Source organism: Triticum dicoccoides, chromosome 1A (genome assembly GCF_002162155.2).
Source record: "Triticum dicoccoides isolate Atlit2015 ecotype Zavitan chromosome 1A, WEW_v2.0, whole genome shotgun sequence".
Classification (NCBI taxonomy): domain Eukaryota; kingdom Viridiplantae; phylum Streptophyta; class Magnoliopsida; order Poales; family Poaceae; genus Triticum; species Triticum dicoccoides.
The window spans coordinates 337,243,850-337,262,553 of NC_041380.1; the positions used below are offsets into that span (position 1 = coordinate 337,243,850).

The 18,704-nt window shown below is 46.3% G+C and overlaps 1 protein-coding gene across 3 annotated transcripts in view; it reads right to left on the reverse strand.

Moving 5' to 3' along the window:
• The window catches only part of LOC119271673 (endonuclease MutS2-like), a 10,361-nt gene extending 8,375 nt beyond the window's left edge, over nt 1-1,986 (reverse strand). For 2 of the 3 annotated variants that reach the window (XM_037553415.1, XM_037553413.1), the window contains exons 1-4: nt 1,684-1,986; nt 1,455-1,586; nt 664-831; nt 347-430 (exon numbers count right to left, since the gene is read on the reverse strand). In XM_037553415.1, the coding sequence (XP_037409312.1) occupies nt 347-430; nt 664-831; nt 1,455-1,586; nt 1,684-1,893 (594 nt within the window). In that variant the 5' untranslated portion in view covers nt 1,894-1,986. Of the gene's footprint in view, nt 1-346; nt 431-663; nt 832-1,454; nt 1,587-1,683 lie in introns of those variants that run through there. The other variant, XM_037553418.1, reaches the window with a different exon arrangement.
• Nucleotides 1,987-18,704: the final 16,718 nt, after the last annotated feature.

Here is an 18,704-nt window from a genome sequence, read left to right on the forward strand (position 1 = left end):
GTGTATTTGATGTTACCAAGGAACGAGATAGCATGTTCAGATTTCCTTTGGGTTAATGCTGGAAAGTTAGGATGACAGATTGCTTGGGCACAGACCTTCAAATATGGATAATTTTCATTTACATGTTCAATCCTCCATAGTCAAGTTACTGTTTATAAGAAGTCGGGATTAATTTTCTACACGCTGAATGAAGAATTCACTTCAAACTGAAATGGTGGTAAAAAGTAGTATTCTTTTGCAAGGAAATAAAAACTAGTATGAGTATTATTTTTTGCAAGCAAATAACAACTAGTATCACATCATCCCAAAGCAATACAAAAGTAGACTCGGGATGAAAGGACCAAACTGCAGTATCTTTCACGGAGCCATCATCATCTATGACATCCTGTATAGACTTCACTAGTGACTTACTGACAACAGCATCTAGAATCTGCAGGTCAGTGGAAGAACATTCAGCTTACTGGACTGAGAGACATATATTTGTACTCCCTCCGTTCCAAAATACTTGACCCATATTTATCTAGACATGGATGTATCTAGACACCAAACAAGTATAGATCCATCCGTATTTAGACAAATTCAAGTCAACTAATTTGGAACGGAGGGAGTACAGATGCCAAAAGATGCAAGAGATCAACAATGAGTAAAACTATATGAGCTTACTGTTTCCGTAAGGGGCAGTAACAGATTATATGAATCTTCATCTTGCTTCATAGCAGCTTTGATAGTTACTTGCAAGGATTCAACGAACAGCATCAGGCTAACCACTGCCATTGCTTCCTGGCCTTTAATTACGGAACCACCAGAGACACAATTTATTGCTGACTCTACCTTCAGTTAAACAGAGAATGCACAACTCAAAGAATGTATTTGTGATACTGGCATAACCGGAAAATTGGCATCTACTCCCTCCGTTCCTACATATATGTCTTTTTAGAGATTTCAGTATAAACTACATACGGATGTATATAGACATATTTTAGAGTGTAGGTTCACTCATTTTGCTCAGTATGTAGTCCATATTGAAATCTCTATAAAAGACTTACATTTAGGAACAGAGGGAGTAAGTATATAAAGCAAAATGAGACGCAGAGAACAGTGCTATAAAATATGATGATAAAACATTAAGATCAACAAACAGATAACTGAGCAAGCGTGCTTTGGTCACTATTTTGCTCACATTCATGATTTGGTACTACGTATAATTTTACGTTCATCTAGGCAAAACATAGTTACCATAGTTCAAAATGGATCAGATGTTATTGAAGAGATAATTCAAAGCCAGGATAAAATGAAACAGTAAAACACATCCTACTATATACCTTAACTAGCATGCCAAAATGCCGATCACACAGTAATGCTGTATAAATTCAATTTGATTGTAACTCTGTACTGAAGTCAGTCAGTACACGTGGCCTCCTTAGCATATTAGTACACCAAACATGGGTCCTCACCGCGACGGTATCCAGCCCGGAGAAATCCAATGCCCCACCGGAGCTGCCAAGCAGCCGCACCGCCGCCTCAGTCTCCCGGAGGAGCTTCCAGCTCCGCTCATAGCTCACGCTCTCCACACCCCACAGCTGCTTCTGCACAACCACGTCGCGCGTCAGAGGCGAGGGCCATGCATCATGAGCGATCGGGCAACGGAAGGGCTCGGAGTTACAGGGGTCTGGAGTCGACTACCTCGGTGGCTTCGCGGCCGTGCGCGGTGCCGGCGAACGAAGCGACGGCGCGGCAAACCTTGCCCCACTCGAGGAGGCGGAGGCTGCGGGCGGAAGGCGAGGCGGAGGCGGCGACGACGAGGGCGCGTAGGCGGCGCGGGCGGGGGTGGGAGACGGACGGGGAGAGAGAAGGAGGGTAGAGGAGGGAGAAAGAGGCGGAGAGGCGAAGCATGGAGGAGCTGTGGAGGGGAGCAGTGGCGGGGAGGAGCAAACGGCGCCGGTGTGTTTGGATAGAGCTGGGGTGCAGGGGCGTGGGCGAATGCACGGCCGAAGGTGTTTCCGCGGCTAGCTAGGAGACTTTTTTTTAATAACACAGAGTTATTGGTAGTTTTTATTTTAAAAAAACATCTGATTTATTCATCTTCGATCAATGCCAATACAAGGAACATCAGAAATAAACCTTTAGAGTTTGGCTTGATGTACACGATTTACGCTTGTGTGTTCATTCTTATGTGAATATTCATTTCTAAACACAGACCCATATGCTCTTGGTGAACAATAAATTTAAGAAAAATATAAAAAGAATAAAAAAATCTGAATTTTTTTGTCAACCAATACACTCAAATGCAATCTCGTTGCTGGCAAGTCTCTTTACTCGTTCCGTAATGCATCATCCCGCAACTAACTCATTAGACACATTGCTTGCAAGGCTTATAGTGATGAGCATTACCGAGAGGGCCCAGAGATACCTCTCTGATACATGAAGTGACAAATCCTAATCTTGATCTATGCCAACTCAACAAACGCCATCGGAGACACCTATAAAGCATATTTATAATCACCCAGTTATGTTGTGATGTTTGATAGCACACAAGGTGTTCCTCCGGTATTCAGGAGTTGCATAATCTCATAGTCAGAGGAACATGTATAAGTCATGAAAAAAGCAATAGCAATAAAACTAAACGATCATTATGCTAAGCTAACGGATGGGTCTTGTCCATCACATAATTATCTAATGATGTGATCCCATTTATCAAATGACAATGCATGTCTATGGTCAGGAAACTTAATCATCTCTGATTAACAAGCTAGTCTAGTAGAGGCATAATAGGGACACTCTGTATATCTATGTATTCACACATGTACTAAGTTCCCGGTTAATACAATTCTAGTATGAATAATAAACATTTATCATGATATAAGGAAATATAAATAACAACTTTATTATTGCCTTTAGGGCATATTTCTTTCAAAAGAAATATATATATATACTTCCCGAACCTATTGATCACCGTATCGCGAAGAAATTCTCTGTTCTCTTTTCTTGCTGTTTCCGGTCAGATTTATCAAGCCAGGCATCATGTCTTCCTGCTCCTCCAACAAAATAGAAGAAGATGCTTGGTTGGTGAAGATCGAGATGAAACGGGAGGAGCCTGCAGACGCCGTCAAGGGAGACAAGGGCAAGAAAGCTACCTTAGATCCATCCCCGGTGGCAGCACAAGCACTGCTGGCCGAGGAGGAGGAAGAGGATATCCTTAAGCCCTACCTTACTCACCTTACTCCTGCTGAGATTGAAGCTTTTCGCGACATTGAAATAGTTCGCATACAGAATAAGTATCTCACTCGCGAAAATATTCTACATCAAGAGCATATTATCCATCTCCGGAGCGTCATCCGTCGATTGGAGAATCTCTCGATCCTTAAGGATAGGATCACTTCATCATCACCATCATCTTCTTCACCACCAAAAGAGAACTGAGTATCGGGTATGGGCACTCCCCTTGGCTTCCGCCAAGCTTGGGGGAGGTGCCCCGGTATCGTATCATCCCACTATCTTTTTGCCTTTACTTTTTTAGTTCGATCATTTGCTTTAGATGAATAAAAGTTTAGTTCGATCCTTTCTTATTTGAGAGTTTGCTTAGTGATCTATCCATGTAATCATGTGAGTTATATAATAAAGTTTAGTTTGATTTTTTGCTTTCTTTACTTTCATGTTGAAAATAAAATAAAATAAAGAAAGAAAGAAAAAAAGAAAGGAAATAAATAAAAGAAAGGAAATAAATAAAGAAAAGATCATGTACTAATCCTATGGTAGGTGATGACACCACATAAGGAAAAGTATAAGTAGAAAATTTTATTAGAGATTGACAAACATAGCATTAGTCAATGATGCAACTCATGAAAGAATCAATAAGGGAAGAGAAGATTCACATATAAATATACTATCCTAGAAATCTTTTGTGATTGTGAGCCCTCATCAAAATATTATATGCCAAAATTGTTGACGTTGGACAAGGAAGACAACTTAATGGTTTATGTTTATTTATATTCACACAGAAGTCATATTGTCATAGGTCCTTCAACATGTGGGGCTTTCCCCCTATCTTTGCTAGCCAAAAATTCCGCACTAAGTAGAGATACTACTTGTGCATTCAAAAGCCCTTAAACCCAACTCTTATTTTCAAGTGTCCACCATACCATACCTACCAAGCTCCCCACTGCTTCATCGCGGCCTTGCCTCTCCTCCCGTGCTCGACGCCACGGGCGCACACAAGGGCGCCTCCCATGCCCATCGTTGCCCGCTGCTGCTTCGTCCGCCGACCTCGGCCTCCAGCCATCGCGCACCGCCTCTGCCTCCGGTGGCCGTGGTGCCTGATGACCCACAAGTATAGGGAATAAAATTTAGCTCTTTTCGATAAGTAAGAGTGTCGAACCCAACAAGGAGCAGAAGGAAATGACAAATGGTTTTCAGTAAGGTAATGTGTGCAAGTGCTGAAATTGTAAGTAGCAGAGTAGTTTGATAGCAAGATAATTTGTAACGACAAGTAACGATAGTAGTAGCAAAAGTGCGTCATGGTAGCCCAATCCTTTTGAGGCAAAGGACATGCCAAAACGGTCTCTTATGATAAGCAAAGTGTTCTTGAGGGTACACGGGAATTTCATCTAGTCACTTTCATCCTGTTGATTCGATTTGTGTTTGCTACTTTGATAATTTGATATGTGGGTGGACCGGTGCTTAGGTGTGATGCCCCAAGACCGGAGCTTCAAATGCCTTCCAGGGTTTCCGAGATTCGTTGTGTGATTTGTTTCTGCCTGTTGCATTCATCTTTGCATCATGTGCTTTGCATCATGTCATCCTGCCATCATGTCATTTCCTTTCTTAACTCAACTAAATAAATGGCATGGATCTTTGATCCATTTAAATCAAGGGAATTCACATGATGATTCTCTTTATAACATATCCTCCCGATATTAGGGAGCTATATTAAATATTCCATTTTCGGAATCACCCATGAACACACTTGCAAATAATCACATGCCTTTTCTCGCTTCAAGTTTGGTCCCCAAACTTTGCTTATATTCTTTCATCATTTTCCGGAGCTCCACCAAAAATCCGAACATTTTTGGACCTTCCTAACCCTCACTTCCTATTCGAACCATTTGAATTTAAATCAAATGAGTTTGAATTTAAACTTTCAAAAATGCCCACTCCATTTTTCTTGGAACATGCGCATTTTTGCGAGTCTAGGAAATTTATTCCCGTGCCCAAACTCTTTCTCTACCTTTTTCTTTTCTTCCCTTTTCTTCCTCTTTTTCTGTTGTTTTTGAATAGAGCAAATAGAGGGAGAGAAGAGCCCAACCTCTTAGGCCTGCCAGGCCTGCCCTTTTGCCTTAAGGCCCAGCTGACCCCCTCCTCTCTACTGGGCCGGCCCCAAGGCCACCTTCCCCACTAACCCTAGCACCCCTGGCCCGATCCCCTCTTCCCTCGTACCCTTCCACCCAGCGCCGCCAGGGAGAGCGCTGCCCGATCCCATCTCGCTCGACCTCCTCCTCCCCCCTCTCTCTCTCTCTCTTGCCGACCCCCATCTCTCCCTCCAGCGCCCCTCACCCTCCCTCCTCCTTCGGTCCAGGGAACCAGGCCAGAGCCCGTCGGCCTCCTCGCCGTCGTTCACCTTCGCCTCGAGCTGCCGGAGAACGCCGCCGCGCCTCCTGCCATGGCCTCCTCCTCGCCTCGAAGCCCCGCGCCCTGGGCTTCTTCCTCGCACTCGATGCCATGGCTGCCTTTGTGCGAGTCCCACCTGCGTCTCGCCCCGCCTCCATTTGGCTCCCTCGCCGGAGGCCACCGCCGCGGCCCTGCCGGACATCGGCGACCCGGAGCGCGACGTCTCCGACCCCACCTCCTGCTGTGGGCCAGTTGCTGCCGGCGTCCACCTCCTCGGCCTTCCATCTTCGCCGCGGCGCCATCGCCTCCGATCTGGCGACCTGCGCCCAGGACGGCCCTCCTTTGCCCGGATCCCGCCGGACCAGCTTCCCGTGACCTCCTCTGCCTTCGATCCGGCCGCTCGCCACTGCCTTCCCCCACTGCTCTAAGACACCAGGTCGGTCGCCCGCTTGCGCCGTCGTTCTGCTTCGCTGGAGCAGACGACCAGCGCCGCCCTCCATGCCCATCATGCCGTGCTCGTTGCATGCCATACCGCCCCGTGGATTTTGTCAGAGTTCCACTACGACCCGTGAACGCCTTGTGGATTCACCAAGTACATCTATCGCCGTTTTCGGAATCACCAAGAACGCCAAGTTCCCCTCCAAACGTGAACGACTACACCCGGTGATGGGACGAGTACCCCGACAACGTGTACCACTATGCCCAAGTTCCATTACTGAAGGCCACGAGTACAACTACGTCCACATTGCGTCGGGTACGACTACCGTCGCTTGGGTGCGACGAAACACCAAGTACCACGACGACCATCGACATGTACCCCTACACCGCACCGTAACGCCGAGTACCTCGCCGTGACCCCGAACATCTACGGGAACTTGTGCGACTATAAACGTGAACAACTACCGTCGTCGTGGATCCGACAAGTTTGCAAGTGCAACAACTTCCTCTACGACCGTCCCGAGAACGTCTACTTCCCCTTCATTGCACCGAACTCGACTCGCTTCGAAAATGCACCCTTGAAAGGTCTATCCGCCGGAACGATGCCGTGGACCGTATGCATGTGACGTGTTGTATGAGATGCATGTTTGGATGTTGTATCCGCCCGTGAACGTTAGTTGTTCCCTCGTTGACACCGCAGTCGAACCATGGGAACCCGGTATCCGGGAGCGCCCCACCATCTTTTGCACGCATCCTCACACTTCACCTTTGCATCGGTATCTCAATCGAGTACCGGAATCGGAACGTTGCCGTGGCACCGTTACTGTTATCGTTGCCGTGGCACCTCCCTTTTGTTTCCGCCACGATGACAAAATGCTTCATAGTGCTCTTATCAACATTTTCGTTAGAATTGCATAATCTTGAACATGTCCTCCGCATCATGATAATAGCATTTAAATGTTTAACTTTGTTGTTGCACCAATTTGCTAAATGCATATGGGGTTTTACTGGAACTGTTGTTGTTGTTTTCCGGCCGCATTTAAATTGCTTAGATTGTGTAGTTTACTTTTGCTTCATCTCTTGCCATGTTTAACAACATTTAATATTGTTGGGTACCTAAACGGGAGAGAACTAAATAATTGACGTGGTGTTCCGTCAATATGCAACTCGTTGCATATTGAGCTCCACTTAACTTGTAGAGTTGTTTGTGCACTTTTGCCATGCCATGCTTCATTAAACCGGACATGCATCATACTTGATTGTGCATTGTGCCATGTTCATGTGCTGGTTGTTTACCATGATTGTTTGCTTCTTTCCGGTGTTGCTTCTTCGGGTTGGTTCCGATAACGTCACGTTTGCGAGGATCCGTTCGACTACGTCCGTTTATCTTCTTCGTGGACTCGTTCTTCTTCCTTGCGGGATCTCAGTCAAGATGACCATACCCTCTAAATCACTTCTATCTTTGCTTGCTAGTTGCTTGCTCTATTGCTATGCCTATGCTGCGATACCTACCACTTGCTATATCATGCCTCTCATATTGCCATGTCAAGCCTCTAACCCACCTTGTCCTAGCAAACCGTTGTTTGGCTATGTTACCGCTTTGCTCAGCCCCTCTTATAGTGTTGTTAGTTGCAGGTGAAGATTGGAGTTTGTTCCTTGTTGGAACATGATTTACATGTTGGGATATCACAATATCTCTTATTTAATTAACGCATTTATATACTTGGTAAAGGGTGGAAGGCTCGGCCTTATGCCTAGTGTTTTGTTCCACTTTTGCCGCCCTAGTTTCCATCATACCAGTGTTATGTTCCTTGATTTTGCATTCCTTACGCGATTGGGTTATAATGGGAACCCCTTGACAGTTCGCCTTGAATAAAACTCCTCCAACAAGGCCCAACCTTGGTTTTACCATTTGCACTAACAACCTATCACCTTCCTTTGGGTTCTGCAGACTCAAGGGTCATCTTTATTTTAAACTGCCCCGGGCTAGTGCTTCTCGAAGTGTTGGTCCGAAACAGAGCCACTTGCGGCGCCACCTCGAGGAAACTTGAGGGCTGGTTTTAGCTGTACGTAGTGTTCATCCGGTGTTGCCCTGAGAACGAAATATGTGTAGCTCCTATCAGGATGTCGGCGCATCGGGCGGTCTTGCTAGTCTTGTTTTACCATTGTCGAAATGTCTTGTAACCGGGATTCCGAGTCTGATCGGGTCTTCCTGGAAGAGGGAATATCCTTCGTTGACCATGAGAGCTTGTGATGGGCTAAGTTGGGACACCCCTGCAGGGTTTTGAACTTTCAAAAGATGTGCCCGCGGTTATGGGCAGATGGGGAATTTGTTAATGTCCGGTTGTAGAAAACTCGACGCTTAACTTAATTTAAAATGCATCTACCGCGTATGTAGCCATGATGGTCTCTTTCCGGCGGAGTCCGAGAAGTGAACATGGTGTTGGAGTTATGCTTGAACGTAAGTAGTTTCAGGATCACTTCTTAATCACTTCTAGTTTGCGACCATGCTTTGCTCCTCTTCTCGCTCTCATTTGCGTATGTTAACCACCATATATGCTAGTGCTTGCTACAGCTCCACCTCACTACCTTTTCCTACCCATAAGCTTAAATAGTCTTGATCGCGAGGGTGTGAGATTGCTGAGTCCCCGTGACTCACAGTTTACTTCCAAAACCAGTTTGTAGGTGCCGATGATACCATGCAGGTGACGCAACCGAGCTCAAGGAGGAGCTTGATGAAGATCGTGTGCGTTGAGTTGTTTCGTTTCCAGTTGATCAGTAGCGGTGTCCAGTTGGGGCGATCAGGGATCTTTTGCTTTAGGGGTAGTCTTCTTTTATTTCGGTTCCGTAGTCGGACCTTGTTTGTATCTGGTTGATGTAATGTGATATTCATGTATTGTGTGAAGTGGCGATTGTAAGCCAACTCCGTACCTCTTTCTTATTCAGTACATCAGATGTGTAAAGATTACCCCTCTTGCGACATGACTATAATGTGGTTATGCCTCTAAGTCATGCTCCGACACGTGGGAGATATAGCCACATCGTGGGTGTTACAAGTTGGTAATCAGAGCCTTCCCCGACTTAGGAGCCCGCTGCTTGATCGAATTGTTGGCGTTGTTGAGGCTAGAAAAATGTTTTGAGTCTTTTAGGATTATATATATCGGAGAGTAGGATTATTTTTACTCCTCGGTCCCTTCGTCGCTCTGGTGAGGCATCCTGACGTAGAGTTTTGACTCTTCTCTTCTCAAATTTCACGAATTTTTTTAGGATCACGTGGGTATCTTGGAATCGTTTCGATGGTTTTGTGACGAGAACATTGTTCTTGGTGCGTCCTGACATTTAGGGGTTGTGGCAGTGTCCCGGAGAGTTGAGCTCCGAGGTGTTGTCGTCACAATTTTATCGTTGCAGTTCTGGAATACCCGAGTTCGCCGACATCGAAAATCTCCTTTATGCAGTTGTTGGTGAGATAACCTCGACGCCACCCAGTACTGGGGCGGGAGTTTCGGAGTATTGCCATAACTCGTATAACGGATGCTTTTCGAAGGTTGAGGTAAATGATTTCCGAAGGTTTCTTGGTTATGTGTTGAAGGATGGATACAGCTGGATGTAGGATTTGCTAGTTTTGGGTGAGATATTATGATTCCCCTGTATCCCCAACACCTGATTGCATAACTGGAAAGTTTCGGGAGTTTATAAGTGGGAATTCAAGTAGCTCCTAGGATATCTTTCCGACAGATGTATGATATGAAATTGGGGTTCAATGTCTAGTGGTCCGCCTATCCACGGTTGGTTTTACAGTGGTCTCGTTGTGTCTTAAAGAGTCCTTGGCTATGCTGACTCGGGGATGCTTCGTATGTCATGTGCACTGCCTTGTACATGATGGTGCTGTACGATTGACCCCGTGTGGGCCCCACCATGAAAACTTCGGACGAAATCTCTATCATATGTTTGTTCCGACTTATTCTGCAAGCCAATCCTTTGTTTTTTTGAGTTGTGGTATTCGAGTTGCTTCAATGTCAAGTGTTGATTCCATACCTTCCCCAAATGGTGTTCTCATATTTCTATGTGAATACTAACCCTTCATGTTCATCGAGGTTGTTTTGTCAATCCTTTTCAACCGGCGTGTTTTTCTCTTCAAGTGGATTCGATCATTTCAACATCCCCAAGATTACCTCTCGGTTTTCCCAACGTTGTTTATTTCATCCATCCCAAATTGTCTTTGTTTTCCCGCCCTCCCACCCTTTTTCTTCAAGGACTCGGAGTTCTTAATCAAGTATCCTTTTATTGATGGGAAGTCTCTCCATCCTTTTCCGTCAATGTTATTATCCGGTGATTCTCAAGAAGATACTAACGGAGCTTCAAGTTCGTCACTCTTCACTCGTTTTCTTCTCCGGTGGATTCAATTCAAGCTTTGTCGATCATATCCCTTTTCCTCATTTCAAATATTTTTCCCATACCAGTGCACCTCTTAATCATCCACTCCTCGCTATTAAATTGTTTCGGAGTGCTGAAGATATCTCGAAGATTCCTGTTTTACATTCTTAATCCATTCAAGCTATTTCGAGATTGTTATCTCATTCAAGTCATTTAATTCAACTGGTGCATTCTCATTTTCAAGTAATTGTTCAATGGTGTATCTTTTGAGTGGGCCCTAACCCACAAGTCTTTTCCCAGGATCTTACCTGACTCTTCTAATTTTTTCCCGGGGTTACTCCCAAATTCTTTTTGAAGTTTGACGTAAGAATGATTCATCATCAGTCAGATGGTTTCTCCAAGATCTTTCAAATTCTTTTCATCGTTGACTCAACCTCTTCGCTTTTGATTCTTCCAGAGTGTCTAAATAATTCAAGGGTGGTGTTTCTCGTCGTCATTCTCAACATTTGAAGACCGAAGAAGAGTTTTTCCTCCATATCTTATCCGTTCTCTCAGAGATTCGTGGTTCTAGCTTGTTGCCATACTCTCATAATTATTTTGATTATGAGAATTCTTTTCAACCATCCGGAGCAATTCAGGAGTCTTTTCAGTTTGATTCTCCGGAGGCCATCATATCAGAATTATTCATTCCTAGTTTTCAGCTCTCGTTCTCTAAATCTTACCGGTGCATCGTTCAAGTATATCCTCTAATCAGCTCATGATCTCTTCGTTTCACTTGTATCTAAATTCTCAAGTATCTTCATTCTTTTGTTTTCTAATTCTTACCGGTGTTTTTCCTTATCTTTTCTTCATTCATTTTCAATTCTTACGGTGGTTCGTTCAAGAGTTCTCTTCCTTCGTTGTCATACAGATTCATTCGTTCTTTCCAATCCTACCGGTGGTTTCCATCAAGACCTTATTCAAGTTTGATTTATATCTCTCTTAGTCCTTTCTATCGGAATAAGTAGTATGCCAAATCCATTGCTTGTCCTCAATTTAAATTGATGAAGGATAAGCATAATGTAATTCTTATTCTTGTTTCATCCAAGCGTTTAATTCCTGCTTTCCAGAGTGGTTCATCATATCACATTCTCGGTTCGAGTTGCTTTATTTTTTCTTCCGGAGTTCCAAGCTTCCACTTTATCTCGTCGCAAGCTCCATCTAAATCATTGCAAGGCTTCACCTTGTGCTTTCGACTTATCTTTCTTTCATTATTCTTTTATTACCGGAGTTCTTCATGAAGGCTACATGGTGGTTCGGCAAGGATTCTTTTCATTCTTCATTTGTTCTTCAAGATATCTCTCGAAGCTATGATCCGCCAAGCTATACTTCAAGTATTCTTGGTCTTGCATTACGAAGTGCAATTCTTTCTATCTTACCTTTTGAGGTGGTGTTATGTCATTTTGACAGTTTCCTTCATGTTTCATGATTGACAAGTTGTCACGGATGAGGTATCTTGAATCTCTTCGCTGAGATTATCTTGTGCAATATTTCACCTAAAGCCTTCCATTGGGAATTCAACCCTTCTCCTAAAGATGCTTTTTTTCAAAGTTCATTTCAGGTAAAAGATGTTGTTTTCTTCTCCGTTCCTTTAATTCCATTCTTTTATCTCTTCCGGAGGCATTGAGATACATGCTCTCTTCACTCATCATCTCGGATTGTCAGGACCATGTTCTTTTCGTGCTTATCCTTTTAACCGGAGTGTCGTGTCCTCTTTTCAAGTATCCTCTCATCTTGTCAAGATCATGTTCAATTCCTTCCATTTACAGTCGGAGTGCTATCCAAATTATATCATTCTTATTCCTTCTCCATCTTGTTTCAACCGGAGTGCTTGCATGTACTTCTTGTCCATTCCAACCCTTTTCTTATGTCTTTCAACCTACAAGGTTCTAGTAATGTTCCTTGTTCCTTTTTTCTAACGGAGTGTTTTCAACTTTGATCATCTCCATTGTTTTCTTTTCTCAAAATGGTTTAACCTCTCAAGGTTCTTCGGTTTCACTTGTTTGTCAAAGAAGCAACTTAGTTTTACCTCTTCTTTTCCTCTTCCGTTTTTCTCCGGTGCCATCCTAGATCTCGGGACGAGATCCTATCGTAGTGGTGGAGTGTTGTGACGCCCCAAGACCGGAGCTTCAGATGCCTTTCAGGGATTTCGAGATTCGTTGTGTGATTTGTTTCTGCTTGTTGCATTCATCTTTGCATCATGTGCTTTGCATCATGTCATCCTGCCATCATGTCATTTCCTTTCTTAACTCAACTAAATAAATGGCATGGATCTTTGATCCATTTAAATCGAGGGAATTCACATGATGATTCTTTTTATAACATATCCTCCCGATATTAGGGAGCTATATTAAATATTCCATTTTCGGAATCACCCATGAACACACTTGCAAATAATCACATGCCTTTTCTCGCTTCAAGTTTGGTCCCCAAACTTTGCTCATATTCTTTCATCATTTTCCGGAGCTCCACCAAAAATCTGAACATTTTTGGACCTTCCTAACCCTCACTTCCTATTCGAACCATTTGAATTTAAATCAAATGAGTTTGAATTTACACTTTCAAAAATGCCCACTCTATTTTTCTTGGAACATGCGCATTTTTGCGAGTCCGGGAAATTTATTCCCGTGCCCAAACTCTTTCTCTACCTTTTTCTTTTCTTCCCTTTTCTTCCTCTTTTTCTGTTGTTTTTGAATAGAGCAAATAGAGGGAGAGAAGAGCCCAACCTCTTAGGCCTGCCCAGGCCTGCCCTTTTGCCTTAAGGCCCAGCTGACCCCCTCCTCTCTACTGGGCCGGCCCCAAGGCCACCTCCCCCACTAACCCTAGCACCCCTGGCCCGATCCCCTCTTCCCTCGTACCCTTCCACCCAGCGCCGCCAGGGAGAGCGCTGCCCGATCCCATCTCGCTCGACCTCCTCCTTCCCTCTCTCTCTCTCTCTCTCTCTCTCTCTTGCCGACCCCCATCTCTCCCTCCAGCGCCCCTCACCCTCCCTCCTCCTTCGGTCCAGGGAACCAGGCCAGAGCCTGTCGGCCTCCTCGCCGTCGTTCACCTTCGCCTCGAGATGCCGGAGAGCGCTGCCGTGCCTCCTGCCATGGCCTCCTCCTCGCCTCGAAGCCCCGCGCCCTGGGCTTCTTCCTCGCACTCGATGCCATGGCTGCCTTTGTGCGACTCCCACCTGCGTCTCGCCCCGCCTCCATTTGGCTCCCTCGCCGGAGGCCACCGCCGCGGCCCTGCCGGACATCGGCGACCCGGAGCGCGACGTCTCCGACCCCACCTCCTGCTGTGGGCCAGTTGCTGCCGGCGTCCACCTCCTCGGCCTTCCATCTTCCCCGCGGCGCCATCGCCTCCGATCTGGCGACCTGCGCCCAGGACGGCCCTCCTTTGCCCGGATCCCGCCGGACCAGCTTCCCGTGACCTCCTCTGCCTTCGATCCGGCCGCTCACCACTGCCTTCCCCCACTGCTCTAAGACACCAGGTCGGTCGCCCGCTTGCGCCGTCGTTCTGCTTCGCTGGAGCAGACGACCAGCGCCGCCCTCCATGCCCATCATGCCGTGCTCGTTGCATGCCATACCGCCCCGTGGATTTTGTCAGAGTTCCACTACGACCCGTGAACGCCTTGTGGATTCACCAAGTACATCTACCGCCGTTTTCGGAATCACCAAGAACGCCAAGTTCCCCTCCAAACGTGAACGACTACACCCGGTGATGGGACGAGTACCCCGACAACGTGTACCATTATGCCCAAGTTCCATTATTGAAGGCCACGAGTACAACTACGTCCACATTGCGTCGGGTACGACTACCATCGCTTGGGTGCGACGAAACACCAAGTACCACGACGACCATCGACATGTACCCCTACACCGCACCGTAACGCCGAGTACCTCGCCGTGACCTCGAACATCTACGGGAACTTGTGCGACTATAAACGTGAACAACTACCGTCGTCGTGGATTCGACAAGTTTGCAAGTGCAACAACTTCCTCTACGACCGTCCCGAGAACGTCTACTTCCCCTTCATTGTGGGCCAACCCGGAGCGCGACGTCTCCGACCCCACCTCCTGCTGTGGGCTAGTTGCTGCCGGCGTCCACCTTCTCGGCCTTCCATCTTCCCCGCGGCGCCACCACCTCCCGATCTGGCGACCTGCGCCCAGGACGGCCCTCCTTCGCCTGGATCCCGTCGGACCAGCTTCATGTGACCTCCTCTGCCTTCGATCCGGCCGCTCACCACTGCCTTCCCCCACTGCTCTAAGACACCAGGTCGGTCGCCCGCTCGCGCCGTCGTTCTGCTTCGCTGGAGCAGAGGACCAGCGCCACCCTCCATGCCCATCATGCCATGCTCGTTGCATGCCAAGACTGCCTCGTGGATTTTGTCAGAGTTCCACTACGACCCGTGCACGCCTTGTGGATTCACCAAGTACATCCACCGCCATCTTCGAAATCACTAGGAACGCCAAGTTCCCCTCCGAACGTGAACGACTACACCCGGTGATGGGACGAGTACCCCGAGAACGTGTACCACTATGCCCAAGTTCCATTACCGAAGGCCGCGAGTACAACTACGTCCACATTGCGTCGGGTACGACTACCGTCGCTTGGGTGCGACGAAACACCAAGTACCACGACGACCATCGACATGTACCCCTACACCGCACCGTAACGCCGAGTACCTCATCGTGACCCCGAACATCTACGGGAACTTGTGCGACTATGAACGTGAACAACTACCGTCGTCGTGGATCCGACAAGTTTGCAAGTGCAACTACTTCCTCTAGGACCGTCCCAAGAATGTCTACTTCCCCTTCATTGCACCGAACTCGACTCGCTACAAAAATGCACCCTTGAAAGGTATATCCGCCGGAACGATGCTGTGGACCGTATGCATGTGACGTGTTGTATGAGATGCATGTTTGGATGTTGTATCTGCCCGTGAACGTTAGTTGTTCCCTCATTGACACTGCCGTCGAACCGTGGGAACCCGGTATCCGGGAGCGCCCCACCATCTTTTGCACGCATCCGCACACTTCCCCTTTGCATCGGTATCTTAATCGAGTACCGGAACCGGAACATTGCCGTGGCACCGTTACTATTATCGTTGTTGTGGCACCTCCCTTTCGTTTCCGCCACGATGACAAAATGCTTCATAATGCTCTTATCAACATTTTCATTAAAATTGCATAATCTTGAACATGTCCTCCACATCATGATAATAACATTTAAATGTTTAACTTTGTTGTTGCACCAATTTGCTAAATGCATATGGGGTTTTACCGGAACTGTTGTTGTTGTTGTTTTTCGGCCCCATTTAAATTGCTTAGATTGTGTAGTTTACTTTTGCTTCATCTCTTGCCATGTTTAACAACATTTAATATTGTTGGGTACCTAAACGGGAGAGAACTAAATAATTGACGTGGTGTTTCATCAATATGCAACTCGTTGCATATTGAGCTCCACTTAACTTGTAGAGTTGTTTGTGCACTTTTGCCATGCCATGCTTCATTAAACCGGACATGCATCATACTTGATTGTGCATCGTGCCATGTTCGTGTGGTGGTTGTTTACCATGATTGTTTGCTTCTTTCCGGTGTTGCTTCTTCGGGTTGGTTCTGATAACGTCGCGTTTGTGAGGATCTGTTCGACTACGTCCGTTTTTCTTCTTCGTGGACTTGTTCTTCTTCCTTGCGGGATCTCAGGCAAGATGACCATACCCTCTAAATCACTTCTATCTTTGCTTGCTAGTTGCTCGCTCTATTGCTATGCCTATGCTACGATACCTACCACTTGCTATATCATGCCTCCCATATTGCCATGTCAAGCCTCTAACCCACCTTGTCCTAGCAAACCGTTGTTTGGCTATGTTACCGCTTTGCTCAGCCCCTCTTATAGCGTTGTTAGTTGCAGGTGAAGATTGGAGTTTGTTCCTTGTTGGAACATGATTTACATGTTAGGATATCACAATATCTCTTATTTAATTAACGCATCTATATACTTGGTAAAGGGTGGAAGGCTCGGCCTTATGCCTGGTGTTTTGTTCCACTCTTGCCGCCCTAGTTTCCGTCATACCGGTGTTATGTTCCTTGGTTTTGCGTTCCTTACGCGGTTGGGTTATAATGGGAACCCCTTGACAGTTTGCCTTGAATAAAACTCCTCCAGCAAGGCCCAACCTTGGTTTTACCATTTGCACTAACAACCTATCACCTTCCCTTGGGTTCTGCAGACTCAAGGGTCATCTTTATTTTAACCCCCCGGGCCAGTCCTTCTCGAAGTGTTGGTCCGAAACAGAGCCACTTGCGGCGCCACCTCGAGGAAACTTGAGGGCTGGTTTTAGCTGTACGTAGTGTTCATCCGGTGTTACCCTGAGAACGAGATATGTGCAGCTCCTATCAGGATGTCGGCACATCGGGCGGTCTTGCTGGTCTTGTTTTACCATTGTCGAAATGTCTTGTAACCGGGATTCCGAGTCTGATCGGGTCTTCCTGGAAGAAGGAATATCCTTCGTTGACCGTGAGAGCTTGTGATGGGCTAAGTTGGGACACCCCCGCAGGGTTTTGAACTTTCGAAAGCCGTGCCCGCGGTTATGGACAAATGGGAATTTGTTAATGTCCAGTTGTAGAGAACTCGACACTTAACTTAATTAAAAATGCATCAACCGCGTGTGTAGCCGTGATGGTCTCTTTCCGGCGGAGTCCGGGAAGTGAACACGGTGTTGGAGTTATGCTTGAACGTAAGTAGTTTCAGGATCACTTCTTGACCACTTCTAGTTTGCAACCGTGCTTTGCTCCTCTTCTCGCTCTCATTTGCGTATGTTAGCCACCATATATGCTAGTGCTTGTTGCAGCTCCACCTCACTACCTTTTCCTACCCATAAGCTTAAATAGTCTTGATCGCGAGGGTGTGAGATTGCTGAGTCCCCGTGACTCACAGTTTACTTCCAAAACCAGTTTGTAGGTGCCGATGATACCGTGCAGGTGACACAACCGAGCTCAAGGAGGAGCTTGATGAAGATCGTGTGTGTTGAGTTGTTTCGTTTCCAATTGATCAGTAGTGGTGCCCAGTTGGGCGATCGGGGATCTTTTGCTTTAGGGGTAGTCTTTTTTATTTCGGTTCCGTAGTCGGACCTTGTTTTATCTGGTTGATGTAATGTGATATTCATGTATTGTGTGAAGTGGCGATTGTAAGCCAACTCTGTACCTCTTTCTTATTCGGTACATGGGATGTGTAAAGATTACCCCTCTTGTGACATGCCTACAATGCGGTTATGCCTTTAAGTCGTGCCCCGACACGTGGGAGATATAGCCGCATCATGGGTGTTACATTAGGTGATGTTCTTACTTGAACAAACCTCATACTTATGGTTAACCCTCCCGCAAGCATCCGCAACTACGAGAAAAGTATTAAGAATAAATTCTAACCATAGCATTAAACTTTTGGATCCAATCGGTCCCTTATGGAATTGTGCATAAACTGGGGTTTAAGCTTCTGTCACTCTCGCAACCCATCATCTAATTGTTACTCCACAATGCATTCCCTTAGGCACAAATATGGTGAAGTGTCATGTAGTCGACGTTCACATGACACCACTATGGGAATCACAACATACATACTATCAAAATATCGAACACATATCAAGTTCACATGATTAGTTGCAACATGATTTTTCCCATGACCTCAAGAACAAAAGTAACTACTCGCAAATGATAATTATGCTCAAGATCAGAGGGGTATTAAATAGCATAATGGATCTGAACATATAATCTTCCACCAAATTAACCATATAGTAATCAACTACAAGATGTAATCAACACTACTAGTCACCCACAAGCACCAATCTATAGCTCCGGTAACAAGATTGAACACAAGAGATGAACTAGGGTTTGAGATGAGATGGTGTTGTTGAAGATGTTGATGGAGATTGCCCTCCCCAAGATGGGAGAGTTGTTGGTGATGATGATGACGATGATTTCCCCCTCCGAGAGGGAAGTTCCCCCGGCAGAATCGCTCCGCCGGAGGGCAACATGCTCCTGCCCAAGTTCCGCCTTGAGACAGCGGCGCTCCGTCCCGAAAGTCCTCTCCTTATTTTTTCTAGGTCAAAATGACCTATATACGAGAAGATGGGCACCAGAGGTGGGCCTGGGTGAGCACAACCCACCAGGGCATGCCTGGGCTCCCTGGCGTGCCCAGGTAGGTTGTGCCCTCCTGGTGGGCCCCCTTGATAATCCACAAGTATAGGGGATCGCAATAGTTTTCAG